Source organism: Monodon monoceros, unplaced genomic scaffold (genome assembly GCF_005190385.1).
Source record: "Monodon monoceros isolate NGI ecotype Baffin Bay Population unplaced genomic scaffold, NGI_Narwhal_1 Super_Scaffold_12, whole genome shotgun sequence".
Lineage (NCBI taxonomy): Eukaryota > Metazoa > Chordata > Mammalia > Artiodactyla > Monodontidae > Monodon > Monodon monoceros.
The window spans coordinates 73,057,684-73,082,270 of record NW_021703768.1 but is presented as its reverse complement, the minus strand read 5'-3'; the positions used below and the strand labels follow the sequence as shown (position 1 = coordinate 73,082,270).

The window sequence follows — 24,587 nt, the reverse complement described above, 5'->3', positions numbered from 1 at the left end:
CCGGGAAACAAAATGACATTGCAAGACGACATCCCAAAGCATTACAGAATGAGGAAACTGGACAAGTCACTTACAGTCCAACTTTTTGCTAAATTCCAGAGAACAGTCCTCTGAATTTTAAGGTGATTTCCTTGTCCCTTCTTAAGGAGAGGGCCTATGGAAGCTAAAACTCCCATACATCCAGCGGCTACACAAAATTCATATTTAAGTATTTCAAATTCTCAGATATTCGGTGTCATCTGAATTCAGAGAGTATTTTTACATACATTTTTTTCTAGACTAATTTGCTCTTCAGTTTCAGAAAAAGGTGCTTAAGCCATGCAAACAAAAAACAGAGAAAACAAACAAACAAACAAACGTTTCCCTCTGGTTAAGTTTATTAATCAGAGTAAATGCAGTTCTATCTTATCATCTTTCTATGAGGAAACTTCTGTTCTTTTTTTAGATTTGGAGAATTGCTTTTCCTAACAGAACCCCCAGAACTGAGAACCCTGAACTGCAAACTTGTCCTTTGTCCTAGTTGTTTACCAGCCTTATCAGGGCACACATGGGCTGGCAATGTGATCCTAAGATAAAAATTCCTAAGATATAATTAGATGTTTTTCCAAGAAATATCACCAATGTCATGAAAATTTGTTTGCTCTCTTCTCCTTCATATTTAAAGATAATGATCTCACAATTTCTTGCCATTTAATCATTTTCTTTTAGATGAGTGAGAAACATTAACTTGGCACTGAAGAAAAATACATACTTTTTTTTTTTTTTTGCGGTACGCGGGCCTCTCACTGTTGTGGCCTCTCCCGTTGCGGAGCACAGGCTCCGGACGCGCAGGCTCAGAGGCCATGGCTCACGGGCCCAGCCGCTCCGCAGCACGTGGGATCCTCCTGGACCGGGGCACGAACCCGTGCTCCCTGCATCGGCAGGCAGACTCTCAACCACTGCGCCACCAGGGAAGCCCCGAAAAATACATACTTTTAAAATAAACAATACTGAAAACACAGATCTTATCTTAAAACTTCTGCGACATTTAAACCTACTTTTCTCCAACAACACACTTCTTAAAGCTTATACAACATAAATATAATGAAAATAATGTTATACCCCTGAATTTAACTATAAATGATAAATGACAGAAAGATATAGTCCAAGCTAGTGATGCACAAGCTTTCTTACCGTGCCTTTCAGACTCATTAGTTCAATTCTGAACAAAAGGGATAAAAAGAGAAAGGTAGAAAATCACAAATGCATGTTTGCTAAGTTGCAGAAGAATACTCTTTAGCCCAGTGCAAGAAGTGCTGTGAAAACATCTTAAGTTCTCTACTGAACTCCATCTTTGCTAGAGACTAAAAACCGGTTTTGGAAAAAAAAAAAAAAATCTTTTACTGCCACCTGCTGGTAATTTATAGTCAGTGGTTCTCAAAGATGCTTGAATGACACAAATTCTAGATTAAAGCAGAATCTTTTGCTTTTAAAGGAAGAACATTAGATACAATATATGTTTCGAGAAATACAGACTATCACATTTTCCTGATGCTGAATGCTTCCCTCACTGACACACTGCCCTGAAAGGAAGTCAGAGGCCATTACATTTTTATTCTTCCCCTTTCCACAAAAGCCATTCGACTTAGTCCTAGGCCAGCAATAAAGATTTAAAACCAAATGGTCTTGGCAGACCTGTCTACAGAGTATTCACAACTCAAACACTTGAGGTCAGCTAGAGAAATTTTACTTTTAGCCAAAGACCCACAGGCCAAACTGTATTTTTTAAGACTTCTCTACAGGAAACTTAAACTATAAGAATGCGAACATATAGTTGATGGAGGATCCCAAATGAGAGGTCCAAGACTGGAACTGGAATCCCCCCACTGGCAAGATTCTGTAACTGGAGATATAAACGTGATTTTAAAATTCATAAATGAAAGGGTAGGCCCAAGTTCCTGCAGTCAGCTTCATTCCTTTTTTTGGAGAGTCTAAGAATTTTTCAAAGGCTTTGTTAAAAGGTTTTAAAGGAGAAAATTATTCTCTTTAATTTAGAGAGGATTTTTAAAAATCAAAGTAGATAGGTAAAACATTTTGAGGAAACAGTACTTTCTATCCACAACCTATCAACAATTCTTCCTGCCAAAAATAAACTACGGAAGTTCTTTTTTAGTTACGTCACGTGACAAGTCATACATTGTAGGATTTTTCATGCCACGTTGCTTTATCTATTCTAAAAATATACTGAATAACATGGATTTGACTATTTTCTCCAAAATTAATGTTAAGTATAATGTGAATCTGAAGGCAGTGTCCCAAGATATAAATCCTGTCTTTTTTTTACATCCCTAGACATGAGCAAATTTGTCTGCTAGGACACTGAAGAGTTGTCTGTAATTCTATGGTTCTATAATTAAGACTTGTACAAATTCTGCTGCCAAAAAATCACCAGAGTGGGTGGTGAATACAGCCAAGTAAACTCTAATTATGGAAGGTGGGTTTTCTAAGATCTTAAATACAAGAAGCAAAGGCAAGATCAGACAACTAAGATAGCTACCAAGGCAATATAAATAGTCTTGTCAAACTCAATGTAAGCCCCCCTTTGGTAACAGCTGTTGCCTCTCATAGTTCATAGGTACTTTAAAAGCACAATCTGGGATCTTCCACTTAGAATTCAGCACTTCATTTTTCCCTAAAAAATAGAGTTATGAAATTTACTCATGTCATTTTCACTCCTGGGACCAAAAAAGGCAAGAGAAGTCCAATGTCCCAGATAATCTTCCATTTTATATTTCAGCTCCTCCTCTAGTATTATTTTTAAAGGTTCTGTTTGGAGTTCAATAGAATGCCATTAGCATTCTAAAATGCGTGCAACTCCTAAGTGTAAGGACAGCACAATAAATTTACATAAACTGAACACATGCATACACCAGCACACAATCAGGCACCAGCATTTTCTGCACTTCAGATGTGCACCCACCTACCCAGAAATGAGGAAATTTTATAAAACAATATTACAAAGTTTTCTCAATAATAACATTATATAGTGTATTCTTCCGGTTGAAACTGTAATTACAGTCTTCAAGTAGAAGTGATTATGCTTTTTCCTGTTTGCTTATATAGATGTCTATGCCCATCTTACTTCTAATCAACAAACTGCATGAATTTCTCGTTTGAGCCCACCCCAAATATCACCTCCTCTGTGAAGACTTCCCTTACCTTCGCAGAAATATTAAGTCCTCAACTATATTTACAAATAGTCTGTGTTCACACTAATTACACTGCATTAGAGTTATTTGTATGTACATCTACTGTTCCAGACTGTGAATATCTTATGGACAGAAAAGGCATTTAATTTCATCTTTTTGATCTGCCTTCCGGGCTTTAAACTGTGTGCTTTAAAATGCATGCTAATGAATGACTCAATGCTTTTCACACTATTTCTTCTGCCATAGAAACGGTTTTTCAAAAAAGAATGTTCTACCAAACTGCATTCTATAATATTAAATGAAGCAAAATATATTATCCAGATGTCTTAAAGTATATATCATTTTGGGCTTCCCTGGTGGTGCAGTGGTTAAGAATCCGCCTGCCAATGAAGGGGACACGGGTTAAAGCCCTAGTCCGGAAAGATCCCACATGCCGCGGAGCAACTAAGCCCATGCACTACAACTACTGAGCCTGTGCTCTAGAGCCCGCAAGCCACAACTACTGAGCCTCCGTGCCACAACTACTGAAGCCCGCACACCTAGAGCCCGTGCTCCACAACAAGAGAAGCCACCACAACGAGAAGCTGCACAGGGCAACGAAGAGTAGTCCCCGCTCATCGCAACTAGAGAAAGCCTGCGCGCAGCAACAAAGACCCAATGCAGCCAAATATAAATAAATAAATAAATAAATAAATAGTATATATCATTTTAATGCCCTCCATATAAAGGATCTGTAACAGAGCATATTTTATTCAGATTAAATTAAAATGTGCTCATTTTAACATATATACACATTAGTAATACATAAATTGACAATATGATGCTTCATGATAAGCAGCAGTTATTTTCTTGTAAGCGGTGACACTAAGGTATTTCTCTGTAGAAAGTTCACAAAAGACACTTTTTAGACCTGATACTCTCATTTCCTCTTACTGCTCTCCTTCCCCAGCCTCCTCCACTACAATTTAAACAAGCTTATTTCAACTAAATTGAGATTAAACTTTACTTATACTCAAGGATCACAGAAGAAGAAACATGAACATCACATGAAAGTGGGAAATCCCAGCGCTCTCCTACCTGTGTACCTAAGCTGGCTGCCATCATGTGAGTCAGAAGTTTAGCTGCAAACATGGAATACTTGGCACAGAAGATATGGGAAAGAACAGCCAGGCAGAGACCTGTAGAAACAAAAAAAGCCCATGTGTGGTTTTACAATCCATGAATAAACAGAAGCATGGTAAAATCTCTGGAAAAGGTAAGCACATAAGGCCGCATAGCACAACATTTCAGGGAACATTCATGTTCCAATTTTAATCCAGTCCACTTGACAAGACATATAAAATCCTCACACTTATTTAGCCCAAGGGTAACTTTAAATTTCAAATATCTACTTGTTTACTTCCCTACTAAAAGGAAAGCACAAATTAAGCAGATTAATAATTTAGACAAGTTTTACTGTTTAAGAAAAGAATCAAATTCCAATTTAATTTTCCATGATCAGGTGGCTTGCTAAATAGAGACACTTAGGGAGGTGAATAGGATTTTTCAGGCATAAAATTGTGAATGGTGCTACCAAAGCTCAGGTTTGGAAATTACCCCTTTTTGTCCACTAGAAATAATTATGTAATTACAACAGTGGTGATTATGAATTTTTAAAGCAACCTTATGCTCCTGGGTGCCAAAACCAGGAACAAAATGTGTTCTTTCTCACTGAGATGATTTTTAACCTAAACATCTACATTTCCAAGTAGTGTGAAGAACATTATTCTTATTTTCTTTAAATCTACTTGAATTTACCTACCTATACTACTTCAAGGGGAAGATCAGAATCTCAGGACTAACGCATAAATCTTTTATCTTGCAATTTGTATAAATTTCTTTTAATGTTAGGTTTTAAATGTAGAACCTATATATTTTTTATAAATATTTCCTGCCTTTTAAAATTTAAGTGTGCTGCACAAAGTAACCTATTTGCTTTATCACTTAAGCCTTTTACTCCACTCTCATCCTCAGTAGGGTTATTTTGTCTAAGAAGTGTTGAAACATAACGACTGGCTTGTGTATGCTGCTTTGCCCTGTACTCTGCATGCATTAGCTCGTTCATCAACGCCTCCATGGCAAGCAGGAGACGCTGCATTTGTTTAACATTTTGTTTCTTCATTATCTTTTCTGAAGCCATGGAACAAACTTCTCAAGTACGTACACCACATGTTAGCATAAGTGGACTGGATATCTGCAAAATGCGCACATGGGGTCTGTGACTAATTGTCAGCACAGAAATGCCTCTCAGAAATCCTTCTGGGAAAAGCTTTCAATATGTTTAGGTTTGCATTAGGTAGACAAAGCTCCACACAGGAAGTGAGGCTTTGCATTAGCCAAGGCTTTCAGCCTAGAAATTTGGCCAAGAAATCAGGAGTAATCCACTTTTAGGAAGGCTGCCATGAGGTGTTCTGGGACAGGTGCGCAGGTCCTGGGGCTGCCTGTCCAATCCTCCCACACAGGTACACAGTATAGCCAGAAACTGCATTTTTACTTAGGTAGCTTATAAACTATTTAAGCTGTTGCTCCAAACTCACAAATGTACACTTTGAACTTCCTGTGATGGTCAGAGTCACCTTAAACTGAAGGTTCAGGTTGAGTGTGAGAGTGTGTGTATGAGTGTGTGTGTGTGTGTGGGGGTCTGTGTGTGTTACCACACTGACTTAAAAGCAGGTACTTGGAAGTCTCATTTCATTGCCGGCCACATGATCACAAATATGTGCTTTACTATGAGTTTACTGTGGTGGATGGTAACAATATGAGGCAAGGGGATTAGGGCTGGGCAAAGGAGAAATACTCCTGAGTCAGCTGTTTCTTTCTAGTTCACAAGAAGAACTTATTCACAGCCTTTTCCCCTAACTTGGTAATTCTCCACTATACTCCCATTTCATGATATAAATTTAGTACAGTTAAACTTGACCAGATCAGTAATATTTAATTAAGTCTATTAAGCTTCAATTAAAATGCTAGCAGGACACCTGGTGGCAGTCCAGGATTCAAAGCCAGTGGCAGGAGAATGGGCTAGGTTCTATTAGCCTGTAAGTGTAATGTAGGATGATTATCTAGATGCATTTTTTATTTAGGAGAAAAGAATGTGGCTAAAAAAACCTCAAGCGGCCTAGCCTCAACTGGCCTTGGGAGAGATACTGAATACCTTAGATTTAAAGAAATAAATACTTCAATTACCAAGTTCCTAAACACTATATGCTAAGTATTTATCTTTTATTTTCTTATCTGATATTGAAGAGCTGTATTCAGCATCCATAATTTAAATTTACAAGCCAGTTTTTTAAAAATTGTAACTTTTTTTTGGTTTAAATTCCCTTAATATGTAAATCACAGGGTACAAAAAGGTATAATTATAAATAGAAATTTTTAAAAATAAAGTGTAACAATTCCAGATATTACCTAAAGGTATACTCTAAACAGGTTTGTAAAAACTGATTCCTTGTCAATTATGTAGAAAAACAAGTTGCTGATTGAATAATTTTCATTTGATTTTTTCCCTAGCACTATGTAGGTTACAGAATCTGTTGGAAAAAAGCAATTAATCAGTTTACTAACACAAATAACTTTTCTATATGATTAGACAGTAAGATGGAAGATAAATTACCCTTAACAAAATGATAACATTGATAATCTTTGATTTAGATAAGAAAAACTCTAAAGAACCACTGGATTCTTTCACAATTACCAAAGTGGACCAAAGATCTTATCTATCTATACAATATTCGAATGTTTGTATGTGTATATACATATGTACTGTTTGTATATGAATATAGATATCCAGTAAATAACTACTGTTTGGCATCACTTACAAATGGGACATACTGTCCAAATCACTGAAGTTTATCCCTCCACAAGCCAAACATTAACACTTTTTCCCATGAAAATCTCTTTAAAATATTTACAAATTTTGTATTGCTTTACTTATGTTATCCCTGTCTTCTCTACAGATCAATCTAAAAACCAAATGATCACTAGATTATTAAATCAGTTATTCGCTTGTCAGCTTAGGTTTTTTTCTCTTCTCCCACCTAATGTTAGCTGTAACTGTCACCTTTTTTACTTTTTGTTGCTCATCTCTATTGATTCCCATATTCCTGCAACTCTCCCTTCAGCGTGATGCCTCTTGATTACAGCTACTAATAAGCTAAGGACAGGAAAACAAAATTGTCAATCCTGAAAAGTTTTCTAGGGTAAACAAAAGTCAATACAAAACACCTTAGAGTACACAACTTCTGTGTATTAGAGGGAAGGGTTTACTCCAGAGGGAAGAGGTTGCTAGGAGACCAGCCTCTGGGTAACCTATGAAGTTCAATACAGTAGCCACTAGCCACATGTGGCTATTTAAATTTTAATTAATTAAAAGTAAATAGAATTTAACATTCAGGCTCCAATTGTACCAGCCATATTTCAAGGGCTCAATAACCAGATGTAGCCAGTAGCCACCACACTGAAGAGGGCAGAACATTTCCATCATCGAAGAAAGATCTACTGGAGAGTGCTGTGTTAAACTGTCCCAAGACTGTTTATGAAAGGTCACAGAACACAATTCTGGTCAAAGAGATGTGCAGGAAAACGCTCTGGATGGTTTTCAGGAAAGTTTTCATTGCTCTTAAAACTGGATCCAGATGAGTGCTTTTCCCTTGGCAAGCCTAGGCAGAGTTATGGGATGCTTAGAGCTGCTGCAGCCAGCTCAAGACCATGTAGGGGCAAGGCGGAGAAAATAAAATAAAACCTTTGAGGAGAGCAAAACAGACAAATGTAAAGAGGCTGGGCCCCTGATGATGCCATTGGGGTGCTGAACTAATCAACCCTGAAACTAAATTCTGCTTATTTAAGATATTTGACTTGCTTTCTGTCACTTGCAATCAGGGCCATCCTAAACAATACATGTTATTATAGATACATAGCTAGAGAAATCCAACATTTTTATGCCATGTCAGAATTAGACTAAGCTCTCTGACTTCTTTATCACCTGCAGTAACCCCTTAAAACTGCTTTTTTTTTAAGTTCTGATATTTTTTCGATTCTTCTTGTAAATAACTCCCCATTAGATAGAATGAAACTGTTTTGATAATTATAATGGCTATCTTAGGACAACGATTACTGTGAATACGAACTTAATATCTTTAGAAGAATCTGACACAGAAATTTAGTAAATATCTCTTATATTTAAAAATAATTCAAAATGAATGGGTGGCATCTGATAGAGTTTTTTTTTCCTAGAAAAACAATTAGAATATCAGCTTGTAAAATATAAAAGCACAACTAGAATATTCTTTTTTTTTTTTTTTAGAACAGTCTTGCAGTTTAATAAACCTGAACAAAAGAATAAGCATGCTTCAAAGTATTCTGGATTGGGCTGATTTACTTATCCTGTAAGTCTTAGTATTTAGCAATTTATAGACAATTATCTCCTGTTACTTACTGTAAACAATGACATTGTGTTGGCATTTATATACTTAGTAATCTATAGAGTAAATAAAACTATTCATCATTTAAAGGGAAAGCTTTAGTTTGACTAATGCGTTAAAGGATTTCTCCACCATAAGAGAACAAAAAAGAACAAATGTGAGGTCTCCGCTTAAAAGCACTTCAAAACAGGAGACTCACCCACCTACAAGTACATCAAACATGACCTAGTTCATGTATTGATGTTAAAAACGAAGTGGATTATGGAACGTTACAGCGTCTCATTAAGTTCATAACACCATATGGATTGTACTCCAGAGTCAAAATTAGGATGATTTTAACCCAATGTCTACCTCTGATAGACCAACATCAACAGAGTTATGGGAAGCAGAGCAGGTTTCTTTGATATTATTCTCCGAATAGTAATAGTACCTCAAACCATGCTTAGGTTCCTCAATAACTATAAAATTATGGCATTATCATCTAAAGTTATTGTAAGTTGTGATTCTTCCAAATCACCTTTGAGGCGAGTCCCATAACGTTACACTGCTGTGCAGTTATTTACTCGTCCTTTCTATCTTTTTTTAGCTTCAAGGGATAACTTTAATTTCTTGGAATTTGATAAACTGGTTTACAATTTTAAAAGTCACAAGTATATAGCCTAGTCTTTCACCTTTCTAAATGGAGGATTATTAACTTCTTGGCCTACATGCCCATTTCATACACTTGGATCATTTTAGTTGTTCTGCTCTAGTAAAGTAACCAGAACTGTAAACTAGAATTGGAACAGATACACTGTGATCTATCCTGATTTTTTTAGAAAGAGTTTAATTCCTGTCTAATTGTATGTTACCGCATTTCATGAAAAGAGTTTGTCAGATTGTTTCCAAATTCAGAGGGATATTTGGTGTGGCCTGACCTAAATTAGAGAATGTGTATGTAAGATATATAAAAATCTCTTGCCTCGTTCCTGGGGGCCCTCAGAGTGATAGAATGTCATCCTCCCCAGAAGCTGAAACTGAGCACAAAGATAGGACTTTATGTCTCCTGATCCACAGAACGTGCAATCCATGTTACAATATGTCATGGACAGAGGGGAAAAAACCCAATAATTTCAAATATGAGTCCAAGTCAAAAGTAATAAATGTAGATATTAATATTTGGGTGTTGGTTCTCAAATACATGAGTAAATCTATGCAGCCTTTTCAAGTTAGTTGCAAAAATGCATATTTATTAACAATTCTCTCAGGAAATATCTTACAGTCCTGCTAGTCTTCTAAAAAAAATCAAGGTAACATTCTCTCTTTAGTTTTTAAAACTCTTTGCTTTGATGTTTAGTATTTAGAACAAGCAAAGGATTTTTGTGGGTTATATTAGCACTTAGATTTATGCCTCTATGGAAATACATGAAATGACATCTAAATAGATTTTATTTCAGCATTTTACCTTTTGGCTCTATTTCATCAGTCTATGAAATTTCTGTAAATAGATTGCATCAAAGTAAAATAGGATGTCTCCATCTGATTTTGGAACTCTGTGTACCTAGAAGAATCTATTAAGCAAGAAACATCATTCTTATGGAAGATGCTATTAAGAATAAGAAATTATTAACTTTTGCTACTGAATCTAAGTTAGGTTTAGAATTAAGATACATTAAGGAAAATGTATAACTTTATAAAATGAAATTATAATGAAAATATTTTAACTAGGACACAGAACATTAAATTATAGTAGAAAGATTTAACAACCAGGACAAAGAAGAATAATTAATTACATGTTTCTACCTCCACAAAATTTTCCTAATTGATAAAGATTGCTAGGGGACTGTTTGCACACCAAGTAAAAGACATAAATTCAATGATAATCACATTTACACACAAAATATCATGAAAGCAGAATGTCTGAGTTAGTATATCTACCACCCTGTTAACACAATTTAAGCATAATTTTTTTTTTTTTTTTGCAGTACGCAGGCCTCTCACATGTTGTGGCCTCTCCCGTTGCGGAGCACAGGCTCTGGACGCGCAGGCTCAGCGGCCATGGCTCATGGGCCTAGCCGCTCCGTGGCATGTGGGATCCTCCCGGACCGGGGCATGAAACCGTGTCCCCTGCATCGGCAGGCGGACTCCCAACCACTGCGCCACCAGGGAAGCCCTAACACAATTTAAAATCATATATTGTGGGTATGGAAATGGAGGTATTAGGCCCAGGTCTCACAATTCGCCAATGGGAGGACCAGGATTTGAACCCAGGCCATTTGGCTTCAGAGTTACCCTATACCCAGTCCTCTATGTAGCATGTTGTTCACAGAAGCTGCTGTACGTCTGTAAAAGATGACTCAGGGCACAGAATGGATGAGGGTGGGGACATAAATGTAGTGTAAGGAATTCTCAGACTCCCAACCACAAAATCAAAACAGCAAATGAGAATAATTCTATAGTTATTCAAAGCTAAGTTATAGGTAAATAGTTTGACAGACATTAACACAACTCAAATTCCTATTCCTGCCAGAAATGGGACCTAGATGTAGAAGGTGAAAGACAATTTCTTTTTTAACACAGTGGTTAAGCCATATTTAGAGCTTAGTCTAGACTGCAGAATACAAATCAACCCAAGGGATAGGTTTATTTTCTAATGAAAATACAAAATGCTTTGTTTATATTATCTCACACAATCCTGATATTCCACTGCAGAATCTGCCTTCTAAATCACAGCACTATCAACTATACCCTTTCTTACTATCTAGCTTCTATCCCACACTGTACTTTATATTACAGATGAGTTGGAACTATGTCTTGCTCTTTCCTTTCCCTCAGTACAAAGTTGGTCCTCCATAAACAACTGCTGTATGAATTAATGAACAAGACCATGGGAAAGTTTATTTTCTCCTTGTGTTGATGAATTACAGTACGTCCACATCTTGCATATACAAAAAGACTCCGGGAAAACAGGTTTTATTCTCATCGATATTTTAAATTGTTGACTCAAAAATACTGAAACTCACCTGAGATACATATAAATCCAGAAGAGAAAAAAGCTTCGTTGTATGAAGACAAGTTGTCAGTCTGGGCGTAGACTGCATACACAGACATGTATGAACAGGCACATTCCACGTAGTCTGAAGTGTCCTCAACCACTTTGCAAAACTGACTGTCAGACAACCAGCTAGGGCAAAAACACAATCGTCACTACTCCTCTTTCATCAATACTTTAGGCGTTGAGATGGCTTTTAAAGAAAAAATAACTTACTGAACCTAAGTGTTCTTTACTCAAGACGTAAGCAGACCACATTTTCAAGAAGAAACATTGGAGGGAACATCTTGTCCAAGACATGACACAAAGATCCCACAGATACTTTAAGAAGCAGCCTAAATACTAACTAAATCTGCAGAAGCATTCCCAATACCGAAGAAGCTGGTCCTCTCAAAAGAGCAGTATCAGTCCCTACCTAATCTAAAGCAAACACACTCAAGGTGTTCAACAGAAAGTACTCTTCCCTAGCATTCAAGAATAAAAAAAGGTCAACATAGCCATCAAATGTGCAGTGTTCACCCTTCCTCATTTTTCACAACTCCTTTATTTTGAGCCACATAAATTACTTACATGCTTTTCTAAGTTTCCTAGCTCATCTTGTTTGGATTTTGAGCCAGTTGTATTATGTAAATGTTTCCCAGGGTTCTTTCAGGTGTTTCCTTCTTTAAGGTTTGGCTTTTACCACAATAACTGTCATTATTATAGCAAATACAGTGTCACATTCCATGCCTTCCGAGCATCCCTCAGTGACTACCGATTGAGCCTCTTCCCTTCCAGTGCCTCTTGATCCCTTTACTTTTCTAAGGACTTAAAACTTCTTAATCCCAACTGCAGATTCAAGCTTGAAACATTCAGTATTAATTATATATTGAGGATTGTAGAGTGTATTAGGTTTAAGATGTGTCCTCAGACATTAGGAATTTCAATGGAAAATTATTTTTTCACGAGACTAAGGAGAGTTTTGGTGTTTGAAGGACAGTTGGTTACCCAACTAAGCTGTTGAACCCTCTTTAGAATTTTAGTTGGTGTGGCTGTAAGTTAGTAACAAACAGAACCTAGTGACTGATTTGAACTCTAAACCTTCTAAGCCAGCAATGCCTGACCCTGCAGCCCTGGTTGAGCTCCCAGAGAGAGAACTGCTCAGAAACATGTCTTAGGCCAAGGAGAGTTAAAGAAAGAATCATGCCCTTCTTCTCATTCTTGTGCATGGCTTTAATCCCAAAATGTACTCCAAGTCATATGTGGACTAGAATTATAAATCCCTACTACTCCCTCTAAACATAGAGCAGCAGATCCAGAACCACAAGCCCAGATGGAAGGGGTCAAAAGAAATTCCTTCCCTGCTCAATAAATTAACCAATAACCACAGGGAGGTTATCTGAATTGAGTAGAACTCACACTATGTCCCATGAAAGTAGTAATAATAAAGGAGTACATAATGTGTTAAACACATATTTAAATTGTTTGGTTGCATTTGCCACCTGCACAAGGCTAGACCATTTCCTATGCTGCTTTGTCTCATTTAGTGTAGAGGTTATTCTCCAGTCTAAAATCTCACCTGAGACCTCTATGTTCAGTACAAAAAAAAAAAAAAACTGGGCTTAATGATACTAGAATGGGGAAGGAACAAATTCTGATTTTAAAGAATTATTAACAAGTACCTTGCAGCAGCCTGATTCCAAAGGAGACACAGAGATGTCTGGGGAACAATTCTAGGCTCAGCAGCATAAATCCTGTAGAGAATCTCATTGTTGTTGGTCAGGGGTTGTGAACTCTGGCCTTTCACACTCAAAGATAATACCTACAATGCCAAAAAGAATAGAAAATGTAATGATTTTTTCAAATTAATGTCATGACTGAATCTCCCATTCTGAACTTTGCTTCATTTTTCTAGTCATTTTAGTTACTTGCTTACTGTCACTATTATTCATAGCTTATGAATGCAGGCTGTCTGGTTGGTTTTCCACTGCAAACATTCTACCTCTACTCCAGCTGCTGAGCGGTCTCCAGCTGACAGACTTTATTGTCAGACTTCATCACAAGCGGGATATACAATACAATATAGCATTAGTGAAAGCTATGGGTTTTTTTTTCACTTTCTCCACTTATATATATTTTTTTACTTAATAAAACATGAAGGAAATATTTCCAACAATTTTTGAGACTAAACATTCTACAACTAGCTCATAAAGATAGGACATGTTTCGTAATTAGCTCACCATGTCTAGCATTTACCACAAATCTGATCAAGTGAATGTATCCTGTGGAATATGTTTGCTAAGGAAAAATCAGATTCTAACCACATAATTCTTTAAATGATAGATTACCTTATTTTTCAGGGCATGAAGATTAGTTCCAGTTATAAACCACTGCTGGCTGCTATACTCTGTAAACTGGACTAATTCACATATACTTTTCCCGGCCATTATTTCTGCATCCGGAACATCCAATAACCTCTCTGGAATTCGAATATAATCACCTTCTTTTCCTTCAAACTTGTGCCCATTGATTTGCTGAGGGTACCAGTGAAGAGCCAGTATGGACAAATACGGGCAACTGTCAAGGATGGTTTTGCTTCTATGACAGAAAAGCAAAGGTTCTGCTAAAATGGCATGCATTTGCATATGTATTTGCAAATATTTGTTAAATTTTTTTTAACATATTTGTTAAAAACATATTTGTTAAAATTCATCACACTGGAGCTCCTTTCTTTATGTATAACTATGACACTACCTACCCAGGAGCAGTAAAGAGAATGTGCTTTCAGTTCTTTTATGGTGAATTGTTAGGATTTTCTGCACAGAACTTTCTGCATCCTCTTGCCTGATCCCCCTTATAACCTAAAACATGGGCTTTTGAAAGCTGTTTCACAGATGTCAGATCTGTGGTTATACAATGTACTTTTCTGTATTAGTCACATCAGCATTGGTGGAATAGGTTGAGGAAAGGATGCACCACTAAACTGAAACTCTGCTTTATATTCAAGAATATCATAAAACTTACATACCTAGAGCCATGTTTTCATCAAGTTTACCTCACCACTTTCTAAGCCATCAGAGCATTTCCAATTTAACCATATATCTGATAAAAGAAACAGCCCTGAGCAGGGATCTTTATCCATTTAACAACTGTTTTCAACATTCCCTAGGCACGAGATCCTGTGCTCAGTGAAACTGCTTCCAAACCTCAGTGTGTGTTGAAATCACCTTGAAGCTTGTTTTAAAATACAGATTTCTAGATCACATCCCATTCTTACTAAATCAGAAACCTTGCCTGGGGGAGGCTAGAGGTTCTATGAATCTGTATTTTTTAACCAGTCCTCCAAAAAATCTGATACCTTTTTTTTCTGTGGATCTATCATGTTTGCAAACAATGAGGAGATACAAAGGTGAATCATACCTAAAACATGCCTCAAAAAGAATGGAGAATATATTAGGATAAAACTCATGCATTAAGTTTTAAAAGTTACATGGGCCAAAGGGATGCTGAGTATATATAAATGTATCATGGATACAAATACCTCGTCAAGGCCCCAAACCTGGGAAATGGAGTTGAGAATTTTAAACAGAAGATTTGAAAAAGAAAAGAAAGGGTAAGGGCTAACTTTTTCCTCTAGCTATATACTCTCTTTTAAAAAAATCTTTAACTACCACATTTGAATTGGTACCTTTAAAATCTATCTTTAGTCCAGCCATTCATCCAGGCTCTAGACCCCTGTGTCCAAGACTCCTATTAAAACAGTTCAATCCATATAGGCCATCTACACCTCCACAACAGCTTATAAAAAGCTCATCTCTTCATCTTCCCATCTAGCTTCCTATATCTTCACTGGTGACTCAGAGCTAAAAAGCTGCCACTGTCGACCTCCCCACCCCTGACCAGGTACAATGTGACTGAGACCAGTGAACCTGCCCGCTACCCACCCACCCTGGAATCTTCTGATATTTAGCCCATCAGCGCTATCAGGGACCCCATTACGTTGGCATTCTGAGACGAACACAACAGGTACAGTGACTCTACCCAACCTTGACACAAGTGTGTCATATCCCTGGCCCCTTAAGAGGGCCTGACGACAACTACACTCTCCCTGACACTTTAACCTCCTATATCCATGCCCTTCCAATGCACTTACTTTGATCAATCCCCAAATCTGCTTTACACCTAGGTTTAAATGAGGGGGAAAACCCCACATTAACATGTAGATTGGCACCACTACAAATCCACAATGACCGACTTCAGTCAGACCCTCTATGCCACTTGACATTGTTTTTACTTGGCTTCCAAATGATTGTTCTAGATACCATCATTCTCCTCAATATCCCTGCTCTATTCCCAAACCCTTCACTCCCAGTAGATGCCCCTGAATACTGCTTAAGACAATGTATAAATAATGCATATTAGAATGGTCAACATCTTTAGAGTTCCCTGAGTTAAAAAAAACTCATCTTTAACATAGTCCTCAACACGATCGCTCTAAAATCCTAAATCGGATTCCTACACACGCATATACACACCCTACCTAACGTATTCTATATTCAATATTTAAAGGTTGATTATCTCCCCAACTGATGATTTCCCCAAATGTGCCATGCTTGCTCCTCTTGCCTGGCTGCCATTATACATGCGAAACAGCAAGCCTGCAGGGACGATGCACATGGCCAAAAACATATTGATTCCTTTGTTCATTCTATTCACTCATTATACCATAACCGCTGAGAATCTACCATGTACCAGACACTGTTCTAGGCCCTGAGAATACATTAGGCAACAAGACAGAAAAAGCCACTCCTTTTGTGCATCTTATACCCTTTTGAGTTCTCACCAGGCCTTTGAGTGCAAAGATGGAATCAACATTCACAGCAGGGTAGATGGTTCACGTCTACCACTATCTCAACATCCTGGTGATCTTGCATAAATATTGAAAAACAAAGAGAAAGGACTGAGACTATACAAAGCTATGAACTATTTGACTTCACTGAACAACACTTTTAATCAGACATGTCCCACTAAATAACAATAATTTTTTTTTAAATAACATAGTACTCTGTGAAAATTGGAGGGAAATATCAACTTCCAACCATGTTCTATTATGAGCTATTTTTATGTTAAGTCAAACAGAATTAAAACATGATTTAGGTCTTTGTACTACAATGATCCAATTTACCTTATGAATGTAATTTATCAATAAAACACCAGAACTGGAGAATATTAACATATAGTTACAAAATTAACTATATAGTTAATACACAAAACACATTTTACTTTTTCCTTTTCCTCTTACTTGCTCTCTGCCCTGAAACTCCAGCCATGAAACAACATTTCTGAAGTTCAGCAATATGTTCTAAAACAACAGACTCTGAAGTTCAACAACATTCAGAGAACTGCCTCCAAATGGATGAAATTGAACCAAAACTCCAGGGAGAAACACAATTAACAGTATATTAAAGTATGTCTAAAAGTTGATATGGATCAACAGAACAGAATAGAGAGCCCAGAAATAAACATACACACCTATGGTCAATTAATCTTAAACAAAGGAGGCAAGAATATACAATGGAAAAAAGACAGTCTCTTCAGCAAGTGGTGTTGGGAAAGTTGGACACACACTTCATGTAAATCAGTGAAGTTAGAACACACCTTCACACCATACACAAAAACTCAAAATGGCTTAAAGACTTAAACATAAGACATGACACCATAAAACTTCTAGAAGAAAAGCATAGGAAAAACATTCTCTGACATAACCCATACCAATGTTTTCTTAGGTCAGTCTCCCAAGGCAATAGAAACAAAAGCAAAAATAAGTAAATGGTACCTAATCAAACTTACAAGCTCCTGTGCAACAAAGGAAACCATAAACAAAACAAAAAGATAACCTACAGACTGGAAGAAAATATTTGCAAATAATGTAGCTGACAATGGCTTAATCTCCAAAATATACAAACAGCTCATACAACTCAACAACAAAAAAACAAAAACCCAATCAAAAAATGGGCAGAAGATCTAAATAGACATTTTTCCAAAGAAGACATACAGATGGCCAACAGGCACGTGAAAAGATGCTCAACATGGCTAATTATTAGAGAAATGCAAATCAAAACTACAATGAGGTACTACCTCACACCAGTCCCAAGAGCCATCTTAAAAAACCTACAAATAACAAATGCTGGAGAGGGTGTGGAGAAAAGGGAACCCTCCTACACTCTTAGTGGGAATGTAAGTTGGTGCAGCCACTATGGAAAACAAAATGGAGCTTCCTCAAAAAGCTAAAAATAGAGTTGCCACATGATCCAGCAATCCCACTCCTGGGCATATATCCAGACAAAACTATAATTCGAAAAGATATATGCACCCTTATGTTCATAGTAGCACTATTCACAATAGCCAAGAGATGGAAACAACCTGAATATCCTTCAACAGAGGAATGGATAAAGAAGATGTGGTACATATATACAATGGAATACTACATAGAAACAAAAGGAATGAAATAATGCCATTTGCAGCAACATGGATGGACCTAGAAATTATCATACTAAGTGAAGTAAGTCAGAAAGAAAAATAACATACGATATCACTTATATGTGGAATCTAAAATATGACACAAATGAACCTATCTACAAAACAGAAACAGACATAGAGAACAGACAAAGGTTGCCAAGGGCAGGGGGAGGGATTGTTTGGGGTTAGCAGATGCAAACTATTATATATAGAATGGATAAACAACAAGGTCCTACTGTACAGAGCAGAGAACTATATTCAATATCCTGTGATAAATCATAATGGAAAAGAATATAAAAAAGAATGTATATATATTATAACTAAATCACTTTGCTATACAGCAGAAGCTAACACAACATTGTAAATAAACTGTAAGTCAATTTAAAAAAACTTTTTTTAAAAAGGAGTGAAATTCTGACACATGCTACAACATGGATGAACCTTGAAGACATGCTAAGCAAAGTACACCAGACACAAAGGACAAATATTGTATGATTCCACTTATGAGGTGCCTAGAATAGGCAAATTCATAGAGACTGAAAAGTAGAATAGAGGTTACCAGGGCTGGGGGAAGGGAGGAAAGAGGAGTTACTGCTTAATGGGTAAAGATTTTCAATTTGAGAAGATGACAGTTCTGGAAATGCAAGTGGTGATGGTGGCAACAGTGTGAATGTACTAAATGCCACTGATCTGTACACCTAAAAACAGTTTACATGGTAAATTTCATCTTATGTGTATTTTACCACAATAAAAAATATGGCCTAAAATATGTCTAAAAGTTGGAATCATCTTACTTTTTTTTCCATTCAGAAATGTATCTTCTACTCATTATATAAATACGAGTAAGCAATAACACATTTTTATTTTTAAAAGAACCTTCAAAACAAGAGGAATATATAACTGACAGTATAAGTTAATTTCTCTTGATGTAGTTTCTATGTTTTCTTCAAATAATTAACTTAATTTGCCCATTAGGTACAATGTATTGATTGTATAATCCTGAGTTACATCAGTTAAACGTCAATTTGCACTGCATATTACTTTGTAAACTGAAGGAATACATATAAGGTACTGCTATTATATTAAATGATACTTACTTTTCACCAAGAGAGCCACAAGTAACATCAGTCAGTAGAGAAAAGGCAAAATTCTCTGCCACTTCAGTAAAGTGACTGAATCCCCTAGTGTCCTTGCGTTTTGGGTTAACGAGAGCACAAAGAATCTCATAGAAAAGATTTCGGCTTTCAATGCTTAATGCTTGCTTCTTTCCTTCAACAGTTATCTGGAAAAAAATCCAAGTATAAAAATATATGTTCAAAAATAAACTGCTTAAATGATATATATGGTATAACTTGTTCTTTATTACCAGTTACTAACATTAACAAAAATGAAGATGAACCTATGAAGAATTTAAGAGAAGTTAGCATCAAAATCATATTTCAAATACATCTGTACTTTAAAAAGCATAAATAATCATTTTATAAAGAAAAGGCATAATCACTATAATATCTTCTACTTAATATCTAGATAAAGCCCCAAACAGTTGCATTGGTCACTTAATTTTAACTACAATAATTAACATCACGAGTCAAATTAATCTCACTTTTACACCTACCCCAAGATTCTGTTTTCTTTCGACCAACAACTAAGGAAATAGACACAAGAATATATGTCTATAATAGAACAAAATTTATTCTTATCTGTTTTTTATTAGACAGAAGCCACCACGTATCACTAAATTTCTCAAACATCAAAGGAGAAAATCCTTTTCCAACCAAGAGTAGTCAAGAGCTCCTGATACTCTTAACTTTATTGGTAAGTGTGAGCCTTCCTACCTGAACGGACTGGGTTATTTGTTGTTTGAGGGACAAGGAGAGTAAGAGGAAAATAGCCTTCATGATTTAATTTTTACCCCTCACATGAATGATGGGGGACACATTTTTACTGTCAGAGTAAGCATGGGTGTGAAGCCACTGACTTGTTATTCCACTACACTCTTAGATACCTGAGGAGTCCCTATTAATTCTTCAAAATCCAAATTAGTCATCACTTTTTCTGTGATTTCTACCCTATGCCTCAGCTGCTGGCATACATGATTACGCTCTGTAAGTTGCACATACTTTTACTAATGAACTTATGACAATGTTGAAATGATTTTTCTGTTACTGCTATTAGTTGAGCTCACTGAGAAAGTGGCTCAATATTCTCTATATATTTTTTAATAACTTTGTAATCTATAGAGTGCCGAGATGATGGCTGAACTCAAGATTTAAGTTTATAAGAGTAGCCATCTTAAAGACAATTAGGAATAATGGAGAATAATACACAGGGTAAAGATAAAAGGTACAAAATGAAATTTAAAAAGTAAAAACTACAATGGGGAGACAGGGAACAGCCCATTGGTTACTAAAACGATCAAACTGAATATGTTAAATGAAAACTAAGCTCAAGAAACACTCCCAGAACTCAGAGAAAATATTACAGACAAATGGGACAAACCTGTAAGATACAACAAGCATATAAAATATTAGGTAAAAGAAAAAAGCAACATAGATCCTTGATAAGCTAAAGAAATACGTCTAAAATGCAGAGTTTGCTTTATTCCAGAGAAAATTAGGAAAAGAAACAACACCAGATGTATTTGGGTGATTTTAAAATATAATTTCAAGAGTTTTTAAAAAATCTTACCAGAAATCAGACAGGAAAAAAATTACTAACAGAGAAATTAAAATTCAGTCTGACATCAGACTTTTTTTGCTAATGAAATGACAGAAGCCAACAGAGCAACATAAGCAGTTTCAAGATTTTAAGGCTGTGATCCAAGAATTCTAGAGCCACTCAAACTTTCATACATATTCAAGGGTAAGAGAAAGTTTCTTTCAGCAAAGCACACAAAAAATAAAACAAGGAGGGAGACCTTCAAGATGGCAGAGGAGTAAGATGTGGAGATCACCTTTCTCCCCACAAATACATCAAAACTACATCTACATGTGGAACAACTCCTACAAGAAACCGACTGAATGCTTGCAGAAGACCTCAGACTTCCCAAAAGATGCCCTCAGGGGACCTACATGCAGAGACGGGGCCAAATCCAAAGCTGAACCCCAGGAGCTGTGCGAACAAAGAAGAGAAGGGGAAATCTCTCCCAGCAGCCTCACGAGCAGCAGATTAAATCTCCACAATCAACCTGATGTACCGTGCATCTGTGGAATACCTGAATAGACAACGAATCATCCCAAATTGAGGTGGTGGACTTTGGGAGCAACTGTAGACTTGGGGTTTGCTTTCTGCATCTAATTTGTTTCTGGTTTTATGTTTAACTTAGTTTAGTATTTAGAGTTTATTATCATTGATAGATTTGTTTATTGATTGGTTGCTCTATTCCTTTTTCTCTTTTTTATATATAGACTTTTTTTCCTTTTTCTTTTTTTGTGAGTGTGTATGTATATACTTTTTGTGTCATTTTGTCTACATAGCTTTGCTTTTGGCATTTGTCCTAGGGTTCTGTCTGTCCGTTTTTTGTTTGTTTTTTTTAATATAGTATTCAGTGCTTCTCATCACTGGTGGATTGGTTTTTTTGTTCAGTTGCTATATTCTTTCTTTCTTTCTTTTTTCTTTTCTTTTATTACTTTCCAATTATTTGATTTTTAATAATTTTTTTCTTTTATTTTAATAACTTTACTTCTTTTTATTTTTCCCTCCCTTGCTCCCTCCCTCCCTTCCTTTCTCCCTTTTCTTCTGAGCCATGTGGCTGACAGGGTCTTGGTGCTCTGGATGGGTGTCAGGCCTGTGGCTCTGACGTGGGAGAGCCAAGTTCAGGACATTGGTCCACCAGAGACCTCCCAGCTCCATGTAATATCAAGTGGCAAAAGCTCTCCCAGAGATCTCCATGTCAACGCTAAGACCCAGCTCCACTCAACAACCAGCAAACTACAGTGCTGGACACCCTATGCCAAACAACTAGCAAGAGAGGGACACAACCACACCCATTAGCAGAGAGGCTACCAAATATCATAATAAGGTCACAGACACCCCAAAACACACCACAGGACACGGTCCTGCCCACCAGAAAGACTTGATCCAAGCTCATCCACCAGAATACAGGCACCAGTCCCCTCCACCATGAAGCCCACACCACTCACAGAACCAACCTCACCCACTGGGGGCAGACACCAAAAACAACGGGAACTACAAAACTGCAGGCTGTGAAAAGGAGACCCAAACACAGTAAGTTAAGCATAATGAGAAGAGAGAGAAACACACAGCAGGTGAAGCAGCAAGGTAAAAACCCACCACACCAAACAAATGAAGAGGAAATAGGCAGTCTACCTGAAAAAGAATTCAGACTAATGATAGTAAAGATGATCCAAAATCTTGGAAATAGAATGGAGAAAATACAAGAAACGTTTAATAAGGACCTAGAAGAACGAAGGAGCAAACAAACAGAGATGAACAACACAATAAATGAAATATAAAATTCTCTACAAGGAGTCAATAGCAAAATAACTGAGGCAGAAGAATGGATAACTGACCTGGAAGATAAAATAGTGGAAATAACTACGGCAGAGCACAAAAAAGAAAAGAGAATGAAAAGAATTGAGGACAGTCTTAGAGACCTCTGGAAAAACATTAAACACACCAACATTAGAATTACAGGGGTACCAGAAGAAGAAGAGAAAAAGAAAGGGACTGAGAAAATATTTGAAGAGATTATAGTTGAAAACTTCGCTAATATGGGAAAGGAAATAATCAAGTCCAGGAAGCACAGAGAGTCCCATACAGGATAAATCCAAGGAGAAACACGCCAGACATATATATATATATATATATATATATATATATATATATATTTTTTTTTTTTTTTTTTTTGCGGTACGTGGACCTCTCACTGTTGTGGCCTCTCCTGTTGCAGAGCACAGGCTCCGGATGTGCAGGTTCAGCAGCCACGGCTCACGGGCCTAGCCACTCCATGGCATATGGGATCTTCCTGGACCAGGGCACGAACCCATGTCCCCTGCGTCGGCAGGTGGACTCTCAACCACTGTGCCACCAGGGAAGCCCCAAGACATATATTAATCAAACCATCAAAAATTACATACAAAGAAAAAATATTAAAAGCAAAAAGGGAAAAACAACAAATAACATACAAGGGAATCCCCATAAGGTTAACAGCTCATCTTTCAGCAGACACTCTGCAAGCCAGAAGGGAGTGGCAAGACATATTTAAAGTGATGAAAGGGAAAAACCTATAACCAAGACTAGTCTACCCAGCAAGGATCTCATTCAGATTCGACAGAGAAATTAAAACCTTTACAGACAAGCAAAACCTAAGAGAATTCAGCACCACCAAACCATCATTACAACAAATGCTAAAGGAACTTCTCTAGGCAGGAAACACAAGAGAAGGAAAAGACCACAATAACAAACCCAAAACAATTAAGAAAATGGTAATAGGAACATACATATCGATAATTACCTGAAATGTAAATGGATTAAATGCTCCCACCAAGACACAGCCCAGCTGAATGGGTACAAAAACCAGACCTGTATATATGCTGTCTACAAGAGACCCACTTCAGAACTAGACACATACAGACTGAAAGTGAGGGGGTGGAAAAACATAGTCCATGCAAATGAAAATCAAAAGAAAGCTGGAGTAGCAATTTTCATATCAGAAAAAATAGACTTTAAAATAGAGACTATTACAAGAGACTAAGAAGGAAACTACATAATGATCAGGGATCAATTAAAAAAGAAGATAAAACAATTGTAAATGTTTATGAACCCAACATAGGAGAACCTAAATACATTAGGTTGCTAACAGCCGTAAAAGAGGAAATTGACAGTAACACAATCATAGTAGGGGACTTTAACACCCCACTTTCACCAATGGACAGATCCTCCAAAATGAAAATAAATAAGGAAACACAAGCTTTAAATGACACATTAAACAAGATAAAATTAATTGATATTAATAGGACATTCCATGCAAAACCAACAGAATACACTTTCTTCTCAAGTGCTCATGGAACATTCTGCAGGATAGATCATATCGTGGGTCACAAATCAAGCCTTGGTAAATCAGAGAAAATAGAAATCATATCAAGTATCTTTCCTGACCACAATGCTATAAGACTAGATATCAATTATAGGAAAAAATCTGTAAAAAATACAAACACGGGCTTCCCTGGTGGCGCAGTGGTTGAGAGTCCACCTGCTGATGCAGGGGATACGAGTTCGTGCCCCAGTCTGGGACGATCCCACATACCACGGAGCGGAATGGCCCGTGAGCCATGGCTGCTGAACCTGCACGTCCGGAGCCTGTGCTCCGCAATGAGAGAGGCCACAACAGTGAGAGGCCCGCGTACCACAAAAAAAAAAAAAAAAAAAAAAAAAAGAAAGAAAGAAAAA

At 36.9% G+C, this 24,587-nt stretch overlaps 1 protein-coding gene across 1 annotated transcript in view; it reads right to left on the bottom strand.

Annotated features, from left to right (window-relative positions):
• Positions 1 to 24,587, bottom strand: part of ADGRV1 (adhesion G protein-coupled receptor V1) — a 520,998-nt gene that overhangs the window by 283,351 nt on the left and 213,060 nt on the right. The window contains exons 80-84 of the mRNA XM_029215616.1: positions 19,274 to 19,458; positions 14,006 to 14,255; positions 13,340 to 13,479; positions 11,650 to 11,810; positions 4,266 to 4,366 (exon numbers count right to left, since the gene is read on the bottom strand). Of these exons, the coding sequence (XP_029071449.1) occupies positions 4,266 to 4,366; positions 11,650 to 11,810; positions 13,340 to 13,479; positions 14,006 to 14,255; positions 19,274 to 19,458 (837 nt within the window). The remainder of the gene's footprint in view (positions 1 to 4,265; positions 4,367 to 11,649; positions 11,811 to 13,339; positions 13,480 to 14,005; positions 14,256 to 19,273; positions 19,459 to 24,587) is intronic.